Source organism: Zalophus californianus, chromosome 12 (assembly GCF_009762305.2).
Source record: "Zalophus californianus isolate mZalCal1 chromosome 12, mZalCal1.pri.v2, whole genome shotgun sequence".
NCBI lineage: Eukaryota > Metazoa > Chordata > Mammalia > Carnivora > Otariidae > Zalophus > Zalophus californianus.
Window position 1 is genome coordinate 50,185,495 of NC_045606.1, and position 23,111 is coordinate 50,208,605.

The 23,111-nt window shown below is 35.6% G+C and overlaps 1 protein-coding gene across 6 annotated transcripts in view; it reads left to right on the plus strand.

Moving 5' to 3' along the window:
- The window catches only part of HDAC9 (histone deacetylase 9), a 739,057-nt gene that overhangs the window by 28,536 nt on the left and 687,410 nt on the right, over positions 1-23,111 (plus strand). For 3 of the 6 annotated variants that reach the window (XM_027573169.2, XM_027573170.2, XM_027573173.2), the window contains exon 4: positions 17,130-17,241. The exons of the other annotated variants lie outside the window; for them this stretch is intronic. In XM_027573169.2, the coding sequence (XP_027428970.2) occupies positions 17,130-17,241 (112 nt within the window). The remainder of the gene's footprint in view (positions 1-17,129; positions 17,242-23,111) is intronic. 6 annotated transcript variants of the gene reach the window in all.

Consider the following 23,111-nt stretch of genomic DNA (forward strand, 5'->3'; position numbering starts at 1 on the left):
TATGACAAGCGCTGGTATAGATCAACATTAAATGTTAGTCTAGTATTGTTTGTCATGATTGTTCTTTGCTTTACAGTTAGTTAATAACCTTAAACACACTTGGTACTTGAAACAAAAACATTGTATGGTATTTAGTTTTTGGTACTTTCTCTTTATTATTCGCTGCTAACGAGAGTGGTTTCTGTGGCTGGTGCCAATTAGTTTGGGGTTCAGCAAAACTTTCAAAATTGCCTCTCAGATCTTAAAATAGATTTTACTTATCTTTCTTTTTTATGTTTATGCATTGAAACATAAACTCTAAAGCCAAAGAAACAGTTTAAAAGTAGACACAGTGTATTTACAAATAAAAGCTCATTTAGCCACCAATAAAATGGAAACTTGTGAATGCTTTAAGCAAATAGCCAGCCAGATTTAAAAAAATCAGATCAAATAAAATATTTGGAAACTATCCTATTTGTTGATGCCCATAAATTTAAAAATAAGTCTAACAAATCTGCCTTTCTCACAAAGCCTAAACTTTGAGTTCCCATAATTCCTGCAATGAGAAATCACCATTGTAAACACTGTGCTAAATTTAATTTCTTTATTTGACTTTTACAACTCACCAATATATTGCTTGTAATTTAGCTCCAGCAAAAATACACAAGACTGAGTTTACAAGGTAGCTCTACTGTGTTCCTCAGAAAAGTTTTTAGCCACCCAGTTTTGAATAAGAGTTAAAGATGTATTTCCCATCTAGAGCAAGTCCTAAATACTAGTGAAACCATTATTTAAGGCTTTTGAAAAGTTTCTTTGAAATAGGAATTCAGAAGTCTAAACGGCAGCCTTGCCATTAACAGCAGACAATCACAACATTCACCCAACATTCTGATTTTGATTTTCTTTTCTTGGAGCCCAAACTGAGTGAGAAAAGTAACGTTCTTTTTCAGATACACACAGTCTATTTTAGTTAGCACGGCAAGTTGTTGTTGACCAACTTTCAGTTCCAAATTTTATAACCTTAATAACTCATGATGGGGGGAACAAAAGATTTTCTCTCACTCTGCAGACCAAGTGCTTTCAGCACTTGCTGCTCACCATAAGCAGCCCAGCTTTTAACAAGCTCATCAGCATATCTGTGGGAGAAAAGACTTGAGGACGTTCAACTGCATTGAGGTGCCTTGTGATCCTCAAGGATGCTTGTAGTAACAGCCTATTAAATTCTTTCAACAAGTTTGAAGCTATTAGGAGATCTGTGAAGATCTTTCAAATCAACTTGGAGCATTTTTCTTCCTTGGCCCATATTATCTGTTTATGTGAGTAATTTGGGCTGATCAGATACTTGATTATATTATCTTTTTCTCCTCGATGTGCTTCATGGTTGATCTCTCATTAAATCCACTAGTGAATGCTTCTGTGGGACTTGGAAATCTGTCTAACTTTCAGCTAAAAGAGGAACTGTGCTGTGAATTGTATGAGCTCTTATTTTTTAGGACAGTGATAATGACTGAGGGTATAAGATGCTTTGCACTGGCTCCTTTTTCCAACCCTGAAAGATGTATCACGGTCAGATGGGTGGCTCTTCAAAGTATCCTTTGTTGTCAATCATGCTAACTAATCACCAGCAAAGGACTCTTGAATTTGGCAAACTTGGGATTTACTCTTAAAAAAATGCCACTAACTCACGGCACTTGGGGGAACTGTCATTCTTTCAGCTGACTCATTTTTTATTCATTGTTCTCTGATACATGGGGAGGAAGGGAACTCTATTTTGGTAGATATAATTTCATCCCTCAGTGAAATTCTGAGTGTGCAGATAAGTCTGACATTTGCTCTTCCTTTCACTCTGTTTCTCTCTTTGGACCCTCCCACTGTTACAGTGGGGTTGTGGAAGGAGTCCTGGGTTGGGGGGTAAACTCTGATTTTTGCTCCCTGCTCCATGTATGGCTAGCAGTGTGAGCACAAGCAGTCCCATAGGCTCCTTAGAGGAACTTTCCAATTGCCCATTTTTGAGCATATTTATCTAAGTCATGCTTGGGAAGAGAAAACAGCGGAAATAATTAGCATTGACTATGCAAATGTTTATCTTAGGCCGAACCTTATGCAATGGGGATTTTTGTAGGTCAGGCCATTTCATATGGTTCAAACTAATAGATCCTACTATCCACACTTTAAGGCCTAAGGAGATTCTACAGATTTCTTAGGAGATTTTCTTACTATTATAGTCAGATCTGACTTGAGTCTAAACAGTGGAACAGACAGACATCGTTCTTAGTATCTACAACTATTTTTTTTTTTTTCTGTCTTCTCTCTTTCTTTATTCTCTTCCCTTTCTGGTTCAGTCCAGGCCTTCAGAACCTTTACGATCTTCTCATGCTTTCCTTTCATCATCAGTCCTCCTACTTCATTCATCTTCTTACTCATCTTACACTCCATGTGTTATGTGAGATAAAAGAGGGCAAGTGAAGAACAGCTCAGAATTGTCGGTAAACTCAAGAACAGGCCACGTTAAGTAGGGTGATACCTTAATATTCCTAAGGATCATTCCATTTTAACCACAGAATTATTTTGTAAGCTTTAAAAAAAGAGTATGTGTGTGTGTTTCTGTGATTGTGGAATGATAGAAATAATAAAATTAAATTGGAAAGTGGTTGCTTCCTTTGGATTAGAGAGTACTCTTGAAATGGTATGTACTGGTGAGCTTTGGAAAGATTAGTCCATTTGAGAGTAACTCTATATACTGTGTCTTGTTGAAGGTTCACATTCCTGTCTGATTTTAGGTAGCACATTAATAATTGTCTTATTAACTTTTCTTTTCTCAACTAAGCCAAGTTCCAATCAAATTGTGCACCTTGATGCACAATAGAACCACATATCCAAGAAATGTTATCCATTTCTTTTAACTTGGAGAGCTGTAACTTTGAATATTTCATTTAGAATTATATAAAAAGCAAGGCAAAATTGAAGTATTCCTGCTTTCCATTATGTATTAGCCTCAATTTCAAAAAGATACTTAACATTTCAAACTAGCTAAATTTATTTTACTCTTCTTTTAGGTGAGAATTGCTTTAAGATTTCTAGTGGAAGAAAAGTATAGCTTCTACCTCCCTAAGCCTCCAAGATCCTTTCCCTTTTATTTAAAACATCTTCTGACAGTGACATGTAGAAAATCTCATCCATAGGTAAAGCTAACATTAAAATCATCCCTTCTTTTTGGTAGATTTAGCAGCATCAGACACTGTTCATCTATAAAGTTGTGGCATAATCAGAAAATTATTTTTTCTCGTTTAGTACTTCAGGATTTGAATGTGAGCAACACAATTTGGATTATTCAGTTTGTTTCTTTTTCATAATCACAGACTTTGGGCATAGGAAAACATGTTTTTAGATATCAAAGAAGGGGTATTGAGTGTAATTTTCACGATCGTAGACTATCACAGAGTAGTTAATTTTGTGGATTATCATCTTAGATACCGCAGAGTACAATTTTCCTCTGGAAATGTGGTTAGATACATCTCTGGTTGTCAAGGAAAACAATTTTCAGGGTTTACTTAATGTGAACGTATCACTTTTCATACACTGCAGCTCTTATCTCCTACTTACCAGGAGATTATATTGTCATACTGAAAAGGTTTAATTCTATAGACAGAGGCAGAGTGTTTGTTTATTTCTACCTTGACAGTGTGCTGGTGTGGAGCATCTGATTGCTGACTCAGTAGGGGCATCCAATGTATTTTTCTAGTTAGGGTACCAGAGACAAAACCAGACCGATATGGATAATAGGATTTAAGAACAGGATTGAGGGCAAAATGCGAGGTTGCTATGGGAGAAAAGAAGAGCAGCTAGTCTCAGGATTTAGGAAGAAGTAAGAAGGGTGTCCCTTCTGGAGAAAAATCATCCAATAAGCATAGGGGAAAATGAGAAAAAATCTACGAGAGGAAAGGAGGACTCTGGGAAGAACTTGGGAGTTTGGGAAAGAGAAGGGGCCTGGTTTCGTGAAGGACATCAGGAAGGAGAGTATATGATGGAGAAAAGAACTTCATTATTGAAAAGCAGGCTCCATTATTGTACTGAGCCTAGAGATGGTTGGCCCTCTTCTGGAATGAATAGTGTCAAATGTGCACCTATTTCTTACCCCTTCGGAAGTCTCTTAGTAAGTAGTAAACCAAGTCTTCTAGTTGTTCAGTCCCAAAGCTTTGGAATTATCCTTCATCCATTTCTATCTCCCAGACCCACATACAATTTGTCTTAAATAAGTATTGGCTCTAGCATGGAAAAAATACCTAGATCTTTGACTATTTCTCATTACCTCCATTGCCACGCCCCTTGTTTTGACTATGGTCTTCTCCTAGCCAGGTTATTACAGTGGCCTCTTACTTGATAGCCCAGCTCTTGGCTTTGGCCCTTGTCCCCCTGTTGACTGTTCTCAACACATCAGCCAGAGGGAGCTTGTCAAAACCCACCAAAGCATACCACCTCCCTCAGAGGGAACATCCTAGCCCTCATTATGTCTGTTGAGGCTCACCGTCCAGGATTCTCACCTGGCAGCCCATTAGAATCCCCTGAGGAGTTTCACAAACATGCTGATGCCTAGGCTCTAACTCAGACTGACAAATTTGAATCTCTGGGAGTAGTGTGTGGACATTGTATCTGCGCCTCGGTGGCACAGTCGGTTAGGCGGTTAATCGTCTGCCTTCGGCTCAGGTCATGATCCCGGAGTCCTGGGATTGACCTCACGTCAGGCTCCCTGTTCTTTGGGGAGTCTCCTTCTCCCTCTCCCTCTGCTCCTCCCCTTACTCATGCTCTCTTGCTTGCTCACTCTCTCACTCCCTCAGATAAATAAATAAAATCTTAAAAAAATAAAAAAAATAAAATCTCCCATGCTCTAACTTTTAGGGTATCACCAATGAGTAAGACCAAATTCCAACTCTCAAGCTTCTGACAGCTGGCAAGGAAGATCAGAGGGCCCCACTCATTACTGTAAATCCTCCTTCACAAGTGCTACACTAGCAGGATGAATAAATATCTGGGGAACCTGAAGGGAAGTGGGGCAATTACATACAGAGGAGGGAAGTCAGAGAAGTGGCATCCTGCCAGGCCTTGAAGGAAGGGAGATTTTCTCTGAGAGAAAAGGGGAGAAAGTGTCTCCCAGGCCAACCTCATTTATTATGGCTATGAGGAAACATGTTGGTGTGATTAAGAGCTAGGGCAGTTGAATCAGGCAGAGGTGGGTTCAATTACTTTGGCAGATTACCTCACCTCTTTGTGCATCAATTTCCCTACCTGTAAAATGGCGATAAAATCGTACCTACCTCCTAGGGACGTGAGAGTTATCAACTGTATTTGGTACATTGTTGGCACTCAATAAAGTTAAATTTCTACCAAAGCTAACTAGGTATTTCTCTCGAAGAAAATTAAAAAAATGGTTTTAAGTGGTTCATGGCTTGTACTGGGTGCTGTGTACCCTACCTACTGACAGTGTGGTTTTCAGATCGGCAGGATCAGCAAACCTGGTAGTTGGTCAGAATTGCAATGCTTCAGGCCCCATTTCAGAACTGCTGAAAAGATTCTGCATTTTAACAAGATTCCCAGGTGATTCGTGTGCACATTAAATTTGAGGAGCGTTTTTGTAAAGCAAAAACAAAGATGGATAAGAAATAGCTCTTGCCCTTATGGAGCTTAGAGGTCCCTAAAACAACTTTAGTATTTACAGAAATAATTATAATGCAGGGTATAATGTGATAAGTGACATGAGACATCCACGCCAAATGCTAAAATACCACAGATTGTTTTAAGCTCAAATTGAAAATAGTATAAAGTTTCTTTTCTGACTGATAAAGTCTGAAAGTTCTTAAAGCTACAATGAACACTTTTCTTATTCTGCTATCCTCCAAACACTGTAAACTGCAGAGCTTAACATGTGTGTAAGTGCATTGCTAAATTGGGGACAGTTGACCTACAAGTACCAGTTGAATCATTGCCTGACAGAAAAGGAACAAGAAGTACCAAAAGGTAAGAAAAATGACCCTGTAACTTTATGTTTATGAGATGAAATAGACTCCTCAGAGAAAGATCAAGATTAAGATAAAGCATGTGACTGGAAATAGTAAAATTACCTTAATTCTTGACGCTCAGCACTTTTGAAAATAAAACCCTACTTTTTGAATTTAAAAGCAATGATTAAACTAAAGAAATGGCCTATGGTTTCCTCTGTTGACATTATGAAGAAAACATTGAGTTACTGATTATGCCTCTTTAACTAGTACTGATTTCATTTTGTCAAGTTTACCATTGCAAGTTACCAGGACAGCCAGAAATGAAATTTAGTGAAAGAACATCATTAAACTCTGTATAATCATTACAGTGTACTTAATATTGTTGGAAGTTTTAGCAGCAAAATGAATTAAAGAGATAAGTAAAATCTAGCAGGAGACTGGCATCACTAAGTATGTATGAGACCGAGATGTGTATGTGTGGGATTTAAGAAACCTGGACCCATGATTCTACTGTTGCCACCTTCAATAAAAAAACAAAACCCAAAAAACATTCTATAGGAGATACAGAATAAAAGTTAAGAGATAATTTCCATGACATGCAATGATTCAGTCCCTTCCCCTGATGAAATGGAAATTGTTGGGTTTATGCAGAAGCTGATACTTTTGAATTTGAAGACTGTTTCAGAAATATTATAGATACCATTGCATTTTATTTGAGTTTACAGCACAAGCATTTTGCTTTCTTCCCCGCTTGGTTATTTGTTTCCTCTACTAATTTCAGCTAAGTTTCTTCTCTTTTTTGGTTCCTTGTGGTGTAATGTGAAGTTGTTCTTTTTTTTTTTAAATACAAGCATTTATAGCATAAATTTCGTTCTAACATTTGCTTTTGCTGCATTCCATAGGTTTTGGAATATTGTGTTTTCTATTTCTTTTGTTTTGAGACATACTTTGATTTGCCATTTGATTTCTCGTTTGGCCCACTGCCTATGCAGTAATGTGTTGTTTAATACTGATATATTGAAATATTTAATATTTACATTGCAGATTGTCCAACTTTGTATTCTTGTTGATCTTTAGTTTCTTACCATTGTGGTTAGAAAATGTACTTGGTATGATTTCAGTCTTCTTCAATTTGTAATATTTGTTATGGCTCTTCATGTGATTTAAACGGGATTCTTTTGTGTGTACTTGAGGAAAATGTGTATTCTCTTTTTCTTGGGTGGAATGTTTTATATATATCTTTCAGAACCATGTATTCTGAAGGTATGCTTCAAGTAAAAAATATTCTTGTTGAAAAAAAAAATACTAACTTTAACTGAGGGTACTCTTTTAAAATAAAGCACATCAGGGGCGCCTGGGTGGCTCAGGCCTTAAGCGTCTGCCTTTGGCTCAGGTCGTGATCCCAGGGTCCTGGGATTGAGCCCCGCGTCGGGCTCCCTGCTCGGCGAGAAGCCTGCTTCTCCCTCTCCCACTCCCCCTGCTTGTGTTCCCTCTCTCGCTGTGTCTCTCTCTGTCAAATAAATAAATAAAATCTTTAAAAAAATAAAGCACATCAGAGGGGAGATAGGTGAAATAGGTGAAGAAGGTTAAGAGTACGTTTATCATGATGAGCACTGAGTGATGATGTGTAGAATTGTTGATCACTATATTGTACACTTGAAACTAATATGACACTGTAAACTATAGGAATTAAAGTGAAAAGCTTAATAAAACAAAAAAATAAAATGAGTACATAAAAATTTTCAAGTTTGGGGATATTTCACTTCAGTTTGTGTTAAAATCACATGGCCTAGTGTAAGAGAGGCAAAAATAATCATTTGAAATAAATGTTTAACTGGTTTTGTCACTGGTATAACTAAGGGTGCTTCACAAAAGTAAATAAATTCAGCTGAGTTTTATTCTTCATACAAAGATGTTGTAAATAGTGAAAACAGTTTTCACGTGACAAATTTGATGACGTTCTGATATAGAACTGAAATTGTTCATGGTTAATTTTATTTAATATTGTTTTTGTTATTAGTAAACGTAAAGACCTATTGTCTTATTTCAAATTGCATTTTTGCATGGCTTATTGGTTTTGGTTTTACTTTTCAGAACTTCAAATTGAAAATTCCTACTTAACATTCTTCAAATAATGTATATTTCAGTAAAATTACCTGAAAGAATATATTTGTCTTACAAATGACAACATCCTTAGGATTTTTGAAAAAGGATTTACTTATTTATTTGAGAAAGAGAAAGAGGGCACGAAGCTAGTAGGAGCAGAGGGAGAGGGAGGGAGAGAATCCTAAGCAGACTCCCCGGTGAGCACAGAGCCCTAGATCATGACCTGAGCCAAAACCAAGAGCAGGTCGCTTAACTCACTGAGCCACCCAGATGCCTCTTAGGATGTTTTAAAAATTGATTTGGACAAGGAAAGCTTGAAGGAAATATAATTTATTTACTTTTATTTTTTAAAAAGATTCTATTTATTTGAGAGAGAAAGAGCGAGTGAGTGGGGGAGGAGCAGAGGGAGAGGAACAAGCCGACTCTGTGCTGATCACAGAGCCTTACATGGAGCTCGATCTCACGACCCTGAGATCGTGACCTGAGCCGAAATCAAGAGTCCGGTGCTTAACCAGCTGAGCCATCCAGGCGCCCCAGAAGTATAATTTAGATAACAGATATCGAGAAGCAGTTATATTATTTTCTCAGCTATTTTATGCAAATGTGGTGGATATGTCACATTCTCTTCAGGAGCTATCAGTCCTCAGTTTCTCTTCATCATTTATTTCTGGTTTTGTCACAAACAGTAAAACATGCTGGCTCATTTTTGGTACCTGGAACAAAGGGTCTGATTAGGAAGGGGAGCTTGTTCACAATTCATGTGGTCTTTCACCAAAATGAATATATATTTCGGATTTCTCAGCACTTTTAAACTGTTTAGATTTTTAAAAATTCTAGAGGAAGGTCTAGTTACAAGTTGTATACTGTATAGGTTACGTTCTTTTGTGTAAGTCCATCTTTGAAAGTCATTTATTTCTAGTTATACTGCCTTTTGTAGAGTGTGGAGATTTTGTAGAAATCTGAAGTCTTCACAGTCGGAATCCAGGGGACAGCTGATACTAGGTTGTTAATTGAATGAGGTAAACAGAGATCATTGAGGTAAACATCCATCTTTCTCCTCAGTGCCCCATTTTCCATCATTTCACCCTTTTATGATTTAAAGTACCTCAAGGTATCTATAAAAGCAATTAAGAGTAGAGAGACTCTCCCCCCTTTTCCTGTGTGCCAACGACCCATTAAACACCATAGAGGTATGTAACAAGTTATCTATAAATGAATTCTTACATTGATTTTTATTTGAGCTCATTTCACATTTGACATAGTATTTATTGGACTTCATTTAGTAAGGAAACATCTTTTTCATTTTTAATTGATTAGTATGTAGAGTGCTTATATGATTACAAGTACTTGTTTTTAGGGAAATCAACTTCTTAGGATAAGCGGAGTCATTTGCTACAAATTAAATTTAACCCTCTTACTGAAATATTTTATTTTTGGTTTACATATCAGAAACCAGATATAGGGGTGCCTGGGTGATTCAGTTGGTTAAACATCCAACTCTTGATCTCAGCTCAGGTCTTGATCTCAAGTTTGTGAGTTCAAGCCCTTTGCTGGGCTCTGTGCTAGGTGTGGAGCCTACTTAAAAAGAAAAAAAAAAAAAACTAGGTATATTTGACCAGAAAATGTAATGTTATCTATAACTAATTTTCAGTAAAAACTACATTTTTAGTAAATATTAGTTTGAGCCACATGAAATTGCTGATATCTGACCACTTTTGCCCTACAGATAGGCAGTTGCATAGTTAAACTTGATACTAAAAGCCAAAACATGGAATGTTACACTAATTAAAACAGTAACAAAACAAAACATGAAATAGGCAATGCTTCACTCTTGGGGTGCAAGTTTTTATGCTTAAGAAAACAAAAACTAAAGAAAAACACATATTTCTGAGGAACTTGCTGTTTTTATCATCATCCCATAAATGTGAAAAAGCTAATTAAAACTATTAATAACCAGAATGTTGAGGATAAACTTGAAGATCCTATACCAACGAAAGTTGGATAAATAGCAAAAAATACATGAGTTACTCTGAAATAATTTTTGTTTCCTAATAACATCAAACTAACCAAAACTTCCTGATTTTAATTAGTGAGGAACAACTTCTTGGTTATTTTAATCTACTTTTGGTACTTATTTCCTTTTTTTATTGTTATAGGATTAGATGAAATAATCATATCAGTTTGCTCCTTTGTAAAGGAGGAGGTTGTGCTAAAAGTATTCTAAGGTATCTTTCAGCAATAGGCTGCCATAGAAATAGGAAAAAATCTAACATGGTTTAAAGGATATTTATTTAAGCAGTATTTATGAGACTGGAAACATCAGAGTGGAAATGAGGTATGGTTTAGAAGCCTTTTTGCTTTAGCTCATTTATTTTTGGAGTTGATTAAAATAAAATGAAATTGTAAAAATTCAAACCATGACTTTTTTTCTCTTTGAACTTTTTAGTTCCTGTTGAAATTGGAGAGAAACTACATAGTAATTGAAGTGGCTACCAGGAGAGACCAGGCTACCCTCCAGTGCCTTTTACAGTGTGGCCCGCCTTTACTCATTCATTAAGCTCCTGTCATGTGTCAGGACTGGACTCATAGAATATAGGGTGTGGACCTTAGCAGTAGAGATCTAGGCGCTTATTTGGTTAGCATGTTGGGACTAGAACTCTCATACAAGGACAGGCTGTCATTAACCAAACTCGTAAGATTTTAATGTATAACTCTGAATGCAAATATATTGGTTTATAATAAAAATTCTTTGCTCCAAATGATTTAGAATGCACATGTGAACCTACACAGGGCTGACTCACTGAAAGTTACTCTACAGGGAGAATCAAATTATAACTGAAAGGCTGCTTGGAGAGTAAGGTCTGAAGAAAGAATGGAATGGATTGTGTGATTCGGTGTTTGATGTTAGTTTCTGATTATTTCATTTCCTCTGATTTCACAATAGTTATGCACCTGCCAGAGAGACCGCTTGCTCAAAACTGGATCAGAGTATACTTCCCATAGACAGTGTTAGGATGCAGATTATGTCTTTTGTAGACTTCCCTTCCTTTTTCTTCATTTTACATTATACTTTCATCCCTGCCCCAGAGTTTTATATTCCTTACTAACCCAACTCCCTTATCTTAGTGCCTTGCCCCAAAAGGTGCTCAAGAGATGTTTATTAATTGATACTGCATCTAGTTAGCTATAAGATTCTTATTCATTTTGCCTTGGAAATAGTATATATTTTACTTCTAAGATATATTGCATATAAAGTATAAACTATAGTTCATTGCTTCATTCTAAGATGTGTATGTATATAGTCTCTCACATGTGTGTGGGTAACAGGAAGGGCGTGATACTTATCTTCCATGCCTTGATGCTTTGGAAAAATAAAAGTTTCTAATTATATTATTCGGCAAAAGTTCCAGATATGCTGATGGATATTGGACTTTTTTTTTTTTTTTTTTTTTTTTTTGCTTGCCAAATAAAGGTTTAGATTGTGAAGACTCTTATCCAGGGACAAAGCTTCAAAACTAGATGAAACTCAGAGCATCCCTAATTCTTCCCAATTTAGTGAAGCTCTTTGTACTGATAGTGATTATGTGTCGCAAGAGGGGAGAAGGGTAGGAAGAACCTCCTTTGACACACCTGAAGGTCATACTTCAGGTGCTTAGTACTTTGTCAGGAATCTGAAACTTGTTGGTTCTAGTCTAGTCTTCACTAAATGGATGATTTTCACCCCTAAAACTGCTGTCCCATTATTAAGATTAATGCATACACAAGATATTGTGCCTGTAAATAGAAAAGATAATTTCAATGTTTTGCCATAATCCCTCAAGGCATGAGTCTGCAATGTAGACTAATGGGTTGAAAAAGGTACTAACTTCAGAAAAACCAAAGAGGATTAATCTTTCAGAAACTTCTGAAACCACCAACTTCTGTTTTCGATTTTATATTTCTATACCTCAAAAAAAAAAAAAAAAACAAGCAAAAAACTATTTCTCCACCACTCTCTCCCCCTTTTCTAAAAATAATTCCTTCTTCATTTGCTACCCTATAACACTTGCCAAAATTCAGCCTGGAGTGAATTTTTGTAGCCAACTTAGAACCCCAAAATAGAAACTGCTGACAGTTCCTTAAATACAGTAACACTGGCAGGTGCCTTGGTAATAAATTCACAAGCTTAGAATCCACAAAACAATAAAGTTATGCAAATTGGGGCATGTAGGAAGAGTAATCTGAAACAAATGGCAAATTGGTAAGTTTAGCACTGTGGCATCCCGGTTTTACTCACATAAAACAAATAATCCTGAGGAGATCATAAGGAAATCTAAAATCAGGGAGGAAGAGACACAGACGTAATAAGTAAATGAGTACAATTTGAGCTGGCCAATTAACAATTGATTTCCCTGTCACTGCAACCATAAGCGGAGGTGAGAAACGCAACATCTGGTTTTGCATTTCAGGTATAAATAACAAAAGGCAAATGGAAAATAAGGAGAGACCTACCCTGATTGATCTTACCAGAGTTGCGCTGTTTTAATTGTTCCTTCGGCAAGAGTCCCATCAGTCATATTCAGATGAGGTGTTTAATTTTAGTCAAACAATCAAGCATGCAATACATTTTGAATTCCATTTATTTTAAATGTGCCTGCTTAATTATCTTTTACTTTTGTTATTAATCTCTGACATTATTGGCATAATAGAGAGTTGTTTTTTTTTTAATAAAGAGAAAAGGCAATATGTTCAGTTAACTTATTTTTAGGAAATACATATTTTCAATTAAAACTTAAAATAGCTCTGACAACCACAGACAAAAATGGAGCTGAGGCATATAGCACCACCTTTTGTTAGGTGTGTGGTAAAATGTAACTTTTTGAACCTATGCTGTAGCTTGCAGGCTGTAACAGAAATATCTAGTTTTTTCTTTTTTTTTTTATCACCTTTAAGTAATTCTCAGAGAAGTTACAAAATGCCTGTTGCGTGCACAAGAAAAACATATTAGCATAATGACTTTTTTAAATATAATAACGTAGTCATCCTATTTGAGGTGAAGAAATAGTGGATGACTGTACCTTTGTTGTAGGTAGGGACTGTAACTCCCCTTTCTCATGCTATAATCTATTAACTAGTGCTGTTTTCTGACACTGGATCCATTCTGAATAAATCTTACCTGAAATAAAGGACAATACCGTTTGCACTCTTAGGTTTCACAAAAATTGAGTTCACAGACATGGTAGGGACCATCTGTGCACAGCCTCTCAGGAAAAGGAGGTCTAGAGAAACATCTGGAGTCCCAGAGCTAAGTCACGTGTGCTAAGGTCACAGAGCCAGGACTGGAATCCACACACTAAACTTCTGTCAGGCTCAGCACACCTTCCATGACCACATTTGTCAGACATTTAAAAGTTTGGGCATATTTAAAAATAGTGACACTTATTTTCTTTGGAGCTCTAATTAAAATTCTTTCTAGGAGAGGAGTGGGAACTTTATACAGATATGAAATAATTTTTCTGATTATTTCCTCACTTAAACATTTCAAACTAATGACTAAAATATCCCGGTGGAGACAAGACTGACCAGTAAATATTATAACATGGCCTATGTAACCAGAGTTTCCCTGAGAGATTTCCTCATCCCATCTCAAAGATGATTTTTTATTTTTTCACAAGTCTGAAATCTGTAGCTCTGTTTAAGTGCATGTGTGTGTATTTTCTAAAAATCCTCTCCCTAGTCCCTTATTTTTTAAAGATTTTATTTATTTATTTGAGAGAGCGAGCACGAGCAGGGGGGAGGGGCAGAGGGAAGCAGATTCCCCGCTGAGCAGGGAGCCCGATATGGGGCTCAGTCCCAGGACCCTGGGATCATGACCTGTGCCAAAGGCAGGTGCTTAACTGGCTGAGCCACCCACTCTCCCAGTCCCTTAAACTTAATTTTTGCTTCTCCTCTAGCATACAATTGTTTTAATCAAATTAATGAGAAATACATAAAATTTTTGAATATATTCCATAATTGGGCTAATAAAAGGAGAGAGCACATTGGAAGGGGGACTATGGCAGAAGAATCCAAAAAATATTTTTCAACCCTGGCTACTCTGTACTAGATGTGAGATGGTAGGCAAGTCATTAAGCCTCTGTAGATTTCCATTAATTCATCTGTAAAATATTTGTTAAAAAAATTCAAGATGGTGGTTATTTAAGTGGTTGAAAACGCCACTTCTCATTTTGGCTTGTGTTTGTGTTGAAACTAGAGGAAGTTATTCCTTTTCATGTACAATAGACCATGAGCTAATAATTTTGTTAGGGACAAAGAAATCAACAAGCACCTTATAAAACAGTGAGAAAGGCTATATTTCAGAAGTTGGATGATCCTTTGATAAAACATCTATTATGAAAAGATATATAAAGATAAAGATTCTGACTCAAAATATTTACTTGAGAGTGAGAAGTCTATTTATCATGACAAATTTAGTTTCTTGTATTGTTAGAGATTAAGTTGTGTGCCAAAAGATATTAGGTTGACCATATTCTCTGCTTGTAATATAATAAAACCAGAAATTATTAACAAAAAGCTATAACACAAGATAAACAATTACTTGGAAGGAATAAGCCCTTCAAAACTATTGGGTCAGAGACAATTAAAACTGCAGTTATGAGTCATTTAGAAAATAACACTATTCAGGGGGAAAAGAAAACCCTTCTTAAGTGCAGCAAAGCTGCATTCACAGGCAAATATATGGTGGTAAATTATTTCATTTTAAACTACAAAAAAAACAGGATTTTTTTAAAATATAAAATTTAAAAATAATATTAAGGGGAATTGGAGGAGATAAAAAACAAAATTTAAAGAAACCATGAGAGGTGGGGTTCATAGATCCAAGAGCTGGTTCTTAAAAATAATAATTTAGAGGCATATAGGAAGCACCTGCCTTCCGCTCAGGTTATGATCCCCGGGTCTGGGGATCAAGTCCCGCATCCGGCTCTCTGCTCAGCAGGGAGTCTGCTTCTCTCTCTGATCTCCCTCTGTGCTTGTGCGCTCTCTCTCTCTCTCAAATAAATAAATAAAATCGTTAAATAATAATAATAACAGTTTAAACATCTTTGGCGATATAACTAGGAAAAATTGTAAAGCAAAGTTATTTTAAAAATGAATAAAGAAGTTGAAATGAAATACAAATTTTAATAAAAATAGAACTTATAGGCTGATTCTTTATGAAAGTGATAGCAGGCAAAATTTTAGTGGCTACTTATAATTTTGGGGTAAAAAACTGCAATATCTCAAAATGTTCATCCCAGTAAGCTTCTCAAATTTTTAAGAAGTAAATTCTTATTTGCCTAAATATAAATTGATGGAAAGTTTCCCAGTTAATATTTTGAAGGTCACGTAATACTGAATCTAAAACTTAGCAGAAAATATCACAAAAATATATCTATACACCAATCCCTACTATGGATTTATAGGCAAAAAGTCTAGGTAAAATATAACAGATTAAATTTAGCCATATCTTAAAAGAATAATTCACCTCAGCCAGGAAGTGACTTAGTGTCTGGAATTCATTAGTAATTAATTACAGAAATACATCAAAAGAAAAAATCTCACTAGAGATGGATAAAAAGCATGACAAAAGTCAATTCCTATTCTTAGGGAAAATATTAATAAAATAGACATAAAGTAACCTTCACTGTGTAAGAAAATATACTTCAATCAGACAGTATCAGAGAGTGAAATGCCAGAGGCATTTTTGCCAAAATGAGGGTATTCTTATATTTGATGATATATATATATAAATATTCTTATATTTGATGATATATATATTATTGGTGATTACTTTTTCAAAAAGTTTCAAAAGTTTCTCAAGTATATTAGTAAAAACATGTATTTATGTCTATTATTTCCAGAAACTCCATTAAGGTAACAATAAAAGTATAAACTCATAGGAGACAGGAGAGGAGGTAATTACAGAGAAGGGATATGAACATATTTCTGGAACATGGAACATTTCTGGAAGAGGGCTAACTTCGAACCATGGAGGAAACTCAAACTCAATGTCTCCAGGGAGAGTGACATTGAGAAGCAAGAAATTTTGTTCCCCTAAACTCAGAAGGATCCAGGGGTTACATGTTGGGATTGAAAGTTTTAAATTATTTAAGTAGCAATCAGGTCACCGGATCATTTCTCCCTTCTTTGCTCCACCACCCTACACAGTAAGGAGACTACCCTTCTTCTTGCCCAACAGCATTAGAGAAGTTGACTATTTGAAGAAATTAATCCACAGATTTTTGAGACTTTGGGACACTCGGGATATGGGAAACTGGGGGTGAGGAATCGGATTTAATAAACAGGGGATTAAGTGAAAGTATACCTACTGACTGTAAGAATCGTCACCCTACTTCCCATTTGCTGGCATGAAGGCCTGATCTTTCAGAAGAATTGTGTAAGACTGTTGAATCACAGACCTGTATCTCTGAAACAAATAATACATTATATGTTTAACACAAAAAAAAGATTGGAGGGGGAGACCAACCATGAGAGACTATGGACTCTGAAAAACAAACAGGGTTCTAGAGAGGAGGGGGGTGGGGGGATGGGTTCGCCTGGTGATGGGTATTAAAGAGGGCACGTTCTGCATGGAGCACTGGGTGTTATGCACAAACAATGAATCACTGAACACTACATCAGAAACTAATGATGTAATGTACGGTGATTAACATAACATAATAAAAAAAACAAAAGAAGTTTGAACTTTAAAGAGAGAGATTAAGCTTCTCAAACAGAGAGAGATAGAGAGGAAGGAAGGAGGGAGGGAGAGAGGGATGAAGCAAGTGAATGAAAGAACAACAACAACAAAGGAAAGACTCAGAAGAAATACCTTTAATGCAGGGAACAGAAGGAAATTTAGAACAATTTAACAATAGTCTCAGAGAGAAGCAACATATTACATCAATTAAACAGCAAAAGGATGCTATCTTTGTTCTACCTTAGATCCTTTTTCTTTGCTTTAGACTCAGTCTATCTTCCTTCTTTTTTTCTTGGACTCTGTGTATTTTGACTCTTTCCATTTCTTAGTCCTGCACAGTCTTTATGCCACCAAGATTCCAGTCTTCTTTGGCTGGGAGGACTGATACTGAGAGATCCCACCTCCGGATTCATCCTGGATTGCTCATGGACATGCTCCAAGGTCAGACCAGGCCCATGACATTCTTGATACAGATGGATTTGCTGCTGAGCCTGGTCCAGTGCAGAAGACTGTGTTCCTGTTCTTAATTCCTTAGCCTCCAAGATTCTACTGGGCACTGGAGGAGGAAAAGGGTGAGAATGAGGCATGTCAGTCTAAAAATGTAGTAAGAACATTGTGGAAGAGATTAAGAGGGAAAGTAGACTTATTCTCAGGTAAGGGGTGGGGATAAACGCTAAGCTGCTGGTCTCTCTAAGAATGCTTAGAATGCCCTCACTGAAGAAAGTAGTAAAGAAGAAAAGGGCAGGACTATGAGTCATGCTGTGTGTAGGATGATTCCAAATCATTATTTTCCCTCTCTATAAGCAGAAGAGATGAGCGTGGAAGGGATCACTGCCAGAAGCAGTGGTGGGGTAGGGAATTTTATGTTTGGGAGGCTAATCCAAATGTAAGGGACAAGTGTCAGTCATTAAACAGTATAATTCAAAAAGCTTTTCAGCCACACAAACATTTTGTGGCTTGCAATTTTTTCACTTGTTTATTTTATTGTTCATATGAATTAAATAAATTATATAATTATAAAAAATATGTAGTTCAAAGCAACCACTTTCCTTAGGAAAATCAGGGATTCATCTTCTCTAGTCAGCATGCCTGGGATCAGATTTTCACTCGATTGCTAGCTATAGGACCTTGGACAAATATTTTAACCTCCTGTGCTTCAGTTTTCCCATCTGAAAAATGGGAATAATAATTGCATATAGCACATATTGTATCAGGGTCAAACTGTTATTCTTAATATTTTGGTATAGCCTCATTTTGACTTCCGCATGCGATGTTTATCTAATTCTGGTTACCCATTTGTTGTATCTTAACCTTTCTTTTTACTTCTCACATGTTCACATTCAAACATTGATGCAGACGTAGCCACATACAGAAGTACAGCTCAGCAAACGAGGCTGTGCAGTGAATTCTGTAAACAGAAGCTTGTTAGTGTAACGTTAACAATATTTAATAATGTAAATAACAATATTTTCATTTTAGCATAGGGACTTTTCATTATGAATATATACAGCATCCTTCTTTCTATACCTTAAGGAATACAACTAGTAGAAATTTCGTTACAATTCTAGCCTTTTGAGAGAGAGTCGATTATAATTGCTAGCCTAATGTCATGTTAAACAGTTCTAAAATGTCAGTCTTCAAGTTGAGGTGGGTATTGGTATACATGGTAGGGGTGATGAGTGAAATTTGAAATGTTATCCTGTTAATTTCATGTTTCATAAGCAGGCAAACTATCACCACTATTTATTCCTCATCTGTTTTCTTTTGAGGAAGCCAACTGAACATTAAGTTCTTCTGGATGTATTTCTTTAAAAAGTAGTGGTGCCATACCACGTACTGTCATTATTTAAAAACTGTGACATTCTGACAGTGTGTCGGAAAAAAGTGGTGGCTCTATGAAATTTACATGCCTAAGTTTGTAACTAAAACTAATTTTGTCAGGGAATATTTTATAATTACCAAATTAAAGAACTGTATAATTAAAGTAAAATGAGCTCTGCATGTGCCTAGAAACATAATCTCTTAATGCTTTTGTTGGTTTTTCTCCAACGACATTATTTTGTAATGTATATAATTTATTGCAAAAATAGTAACAGAGTAAGGTTGTTTTCCAGAGATTTGCAATCATTTGGAGAAATCCATGAACAGCTTAGTATGTTGAATTATTTTCACATTCAATTTGGTGATTTTTAAAAGAGGAACAGCAAATCAACCAACTTCAAATGCCCCCCTCCTTCTCATACTTCTGTATTTTATTTATAGAAGAGGAAACCTTTCTTCATTTCTTCCTGTCAGCTGTGCAGAGGCAGTTCTACTGAAATTGAGTAAAAGAATATCCAAAATACTTTTTAGCACTTTGAGTTCATCTCTGTTAAATAAATTGATTGAGATGATTATTTTTCTAGTTAAGTTGATACGGAGCTTAAAAGCAGTTTTTTTAAACAGTCCTATATAAAACTTTAAAACATGCTTTCAGTAAGGGTAATTTATTATTACAAATGAATTTTGTGGAAGTGTAATTAGTATTATTTATATTTTGGATTCTAATGTTATAATAATGTGAATTCTTACTTCCTTGATCTAGAATTTTCCTCACACGGACCACTTCCTCATCTTTAGCTAGTCTGGTCATCTTGTAATAGTGTGAGACTTGAGGAGCGTGTATGTTCCACAATGGACTTGATTACTACTGGATAAAAAGCTAATAGCCATATTGGAAAAACCATATTGGTTCTATTTGAAGGAGCCTATTTAGGAAATTGGACATGTGCCACTATATTCAAGAAAGATGGTCTGTATTTATGAAACCATTGCTCTTTCTGAAATTTGAAGGAGATGGGAGAATAGCATCTATGTTTGTGAAGAAATTACATAGATGTGAATTATGGATAAATCATTTAATGTCTCTGGGCTTCAGTTTTCTCATCTATAAAATAAAGATACTGCTTACTCTCTCTAGTGACCTCACAGAATTTTTCAAATGAGATCATGATACAGTCAATATGAAAATGCTTTGAAAAGTATAAAGCACTATGCAAGTGTAAGAGATTATTATTTTTCATTATTGTTTTATCTAGAACTCTTCTAAAGAGATAAGTGCCTTTATTTAAACAAGAAGGGAAGTAGAAAATTATTGTATTTAAGGTAGTTCAGGTCTAAGAAATTAGAAACAGAATGTGCATAAGCCTCTGATGAGACAAACTATGTATGTAAAATCAATTGGATATGCAATAGCAACTTACTATGTTGGCAAGTTGAAGCGTGTGGTAGGGTGCCATTACTATTCATAGAGGGATCTGAACAGAGTAAAAGGAATGATGATGATGTTACAATGATAATGACAACAATTACAGAGATATAAGCTGTATTGAAGCGAGGGTTTGTGTCTTTTCTCCTAATGTTTTCTGAGCCAAGAATTACGCTGCAGTGCATAGATGCTTAATAAATATTTGACGATATGAATAGCAGTTACTGTTAGATACATTCAGATTTTGCACCTGTTTCCACATAGCTAATCAAGAATAGATTTAGTATTTTCTGCTTCTTTTGAGATGATTATGTGGTTTTGTCATTTATTAATACAGTGTCTTTCATTAATTGCTTTTCAGATGGTAAACCAATCTTGCATTACTAGGATAAATCCCACTTGGTCAGGTACATAATACTTTTTATATATTGACGGATTCTGTTTGACAAATACTGGTCTGTAATTTTCTTTTTTTAAAGATTTTATTTATTTATTTTTGCGAGAAAGAGAGAGAGGGCGCAAGTGGGTTGGGGAGGAAGGGGCAGAGGGAGAAGCAGACTCCCTCCTCAACAGGGAGCCTGATGCTGGAGTCCATCCCAGGACCCTGGGATCATGACCTGAGCTGACTGCAGACGCTTAATCAACTGAACCACCCAGACGCCCTGTAATCTTCTTTTCTTGTAATGTGTTTGTCACATTTTGGTATCAGGTTAATGCTAGTCTCATAGTGGGACTACATTGGGAAAGCCACTTGTTTTTGGTTTTCTGAAAGAGTTTGCAGAGGATTGGCATTCTTTTTTCCTTAAATATTTGGTAGAATTCAACAGTGAACTCCACCTGAGCCTGGAGTTTGTTTGCTTGTTTTTGTTTTTTTACAGGAAGATACTTAATTACTAATGCAAATTCTTTAGTAGATACTGTGTTATTCACATTACCCATTTCTTCTTGCATTTTGTAGTTTGTATTTTTCAAGGAATTTGCCCACTTCATCTAGGTCTTCAAATGTGCAGGCATAAAGATGCTGGTAATACTGTCTTATTACCCTTTGACTATTCGTAGAATCTATAATGGTGTCACAAATTTAATTGCTGATATTGTAATTAATTTCTTCTCTTTTTTTAATCACCAGTCTAACTAGAAGTTTACCAGTATTATAAGTCTTCTTAAATAATCAGCTTTTGGTTTCATTGATAGTCTCAATTATCCTTCTGTTTTCTGTTTCTTTGATTTCCACTCTGATCTTCATTATCACTTTTCTTCTACTTGTTTTGGGTTTGCTATGTCCCCTTTTCTAATTTCTTAATGTGGAAGCTGAGATAATTGATGTGAGACCTTTCTTCTTTTCAATTATATGTATTTAGTATTATAAAATTTCTTTTAAATACTGCTAATACTGCCTTACCTACATTCCACAGATGTTGATATGTTGTGTTTTCATTTTCATTTGGTTTAGAATAGTTTCTTTTTTTTTAAGTGTATTCCAAGATGATTTCATATATGTATCCATTGAGAAAGATTTCCTCCTATTGAGGTAATTAACGCATCCCTCATCTCACATATTTACTTTCTATTTTTCCCTGAAAACATTTAAGTTCTATTCTCTTAGTAAATTTCAATTATATGACGTGTCATCAACTGTAGTCACCATGTTATACATTAGATCCTCATACCTTATTCATCTTACAACAATATCTTAAAAGTTTGTACTCCTTTATCAACCTCTCCTTCTCCTCCTCCTGGACCACAGTCCCAGGGACTACTGTGGGTTTATCTTTTTTTTTTTTTTTCCCCTTTTAGTCTCCACATAGAAGTAATACCATGTAGTGTTTGTCTTTCTCTGGTTTATTTCACTTAGCACAATGCCCTTCAGGTTCATTTGCTGAATCATAGGTAGTTCTGTTTTTAATTTCTTGAGGAACCTGTATACTGTTTTCCATGGTGTCTCTTAACAGTTTACATTCCCACCAACAGAGTACAGCGTTGCCCTTTACCTGTTCACCAGCATTTATTATCTCTTGTCTTTTTGATCATAGCCATTCTAACAGGTGTGAGGTGATACCTCATTATGGTTTTGATTTGCATTTCCCTAGTAATTGGTGATATGGAACACTTTTTCATGAACCTGTTGACCATTTGTGTGTCTTATTTGGAAAAATGTCTCTCCAGGCTATTTGTCCATTTAAAAATTGGGTTCTTTGTGTTTTTGCTGTTGAGTTGTGTGAGTTCCTTGTATATTTTGGATATTAACTCCTTATCAGATATGTTGTTTGCAAATATTTTCTCAGATTCCATAGGCTGCTTTTTTATTTTGTTAGTGGTTTTCTTTGCTGAGCAGAATCTATTTAATTCGATGTAGTCACACTTGTTTATTTTAGCTTATGTTGTTGCTTTTGATGTCACAGAATACTTTCTAATTTCCCTTTTGATTTATTCTTTGCCTCATGGATAATTCATAAGTGTCTTATTTATTTTTCAAATATTTGAGGATTTTCCCAGATATCTTTCTTTTAGTGATTTCTAATGTATTACATTTGGGTCAGAATATAACTTGAATGAATTGAATACTTTTAAATTTACTGAGATTTGTCTTGTGACACAAAATATGGTACCACTTTCATAGGAAAATGTTTCACATGTACTTGAAGAAAAAGTGTATTCTACTGTTGAGTTTTCTATAAATGTTAATAAAGTCAAGTTTGTTGATAGTGTTATGCAGATCTTGTATATTTTTGCTGATTTTTCTATCTACACTATCAATTATTGAGGGAAGAGTATTGAAAGCTATTATAATTGTGGATTTATCTATTTCTTCTTGAAATTCTATTAGCCTTTTTCTCTATTTAGAAGCTCTGATATTAGGTACATAAACATTTAAGACTGATACATCCTATTGATGAATCATGAAATGACAATTTTTATCTTTAGTAGTATTCTTTGCTCTGAAATTTGCTTTTGTCACAGCTGTCTTTTGATTAATGTTAGTATATATTTTCCAGTCCTTTCACTTTTAGCCTATTTGTGTCATACTTATAATAAATATCTTGAACACAGCATATAGTGGAAC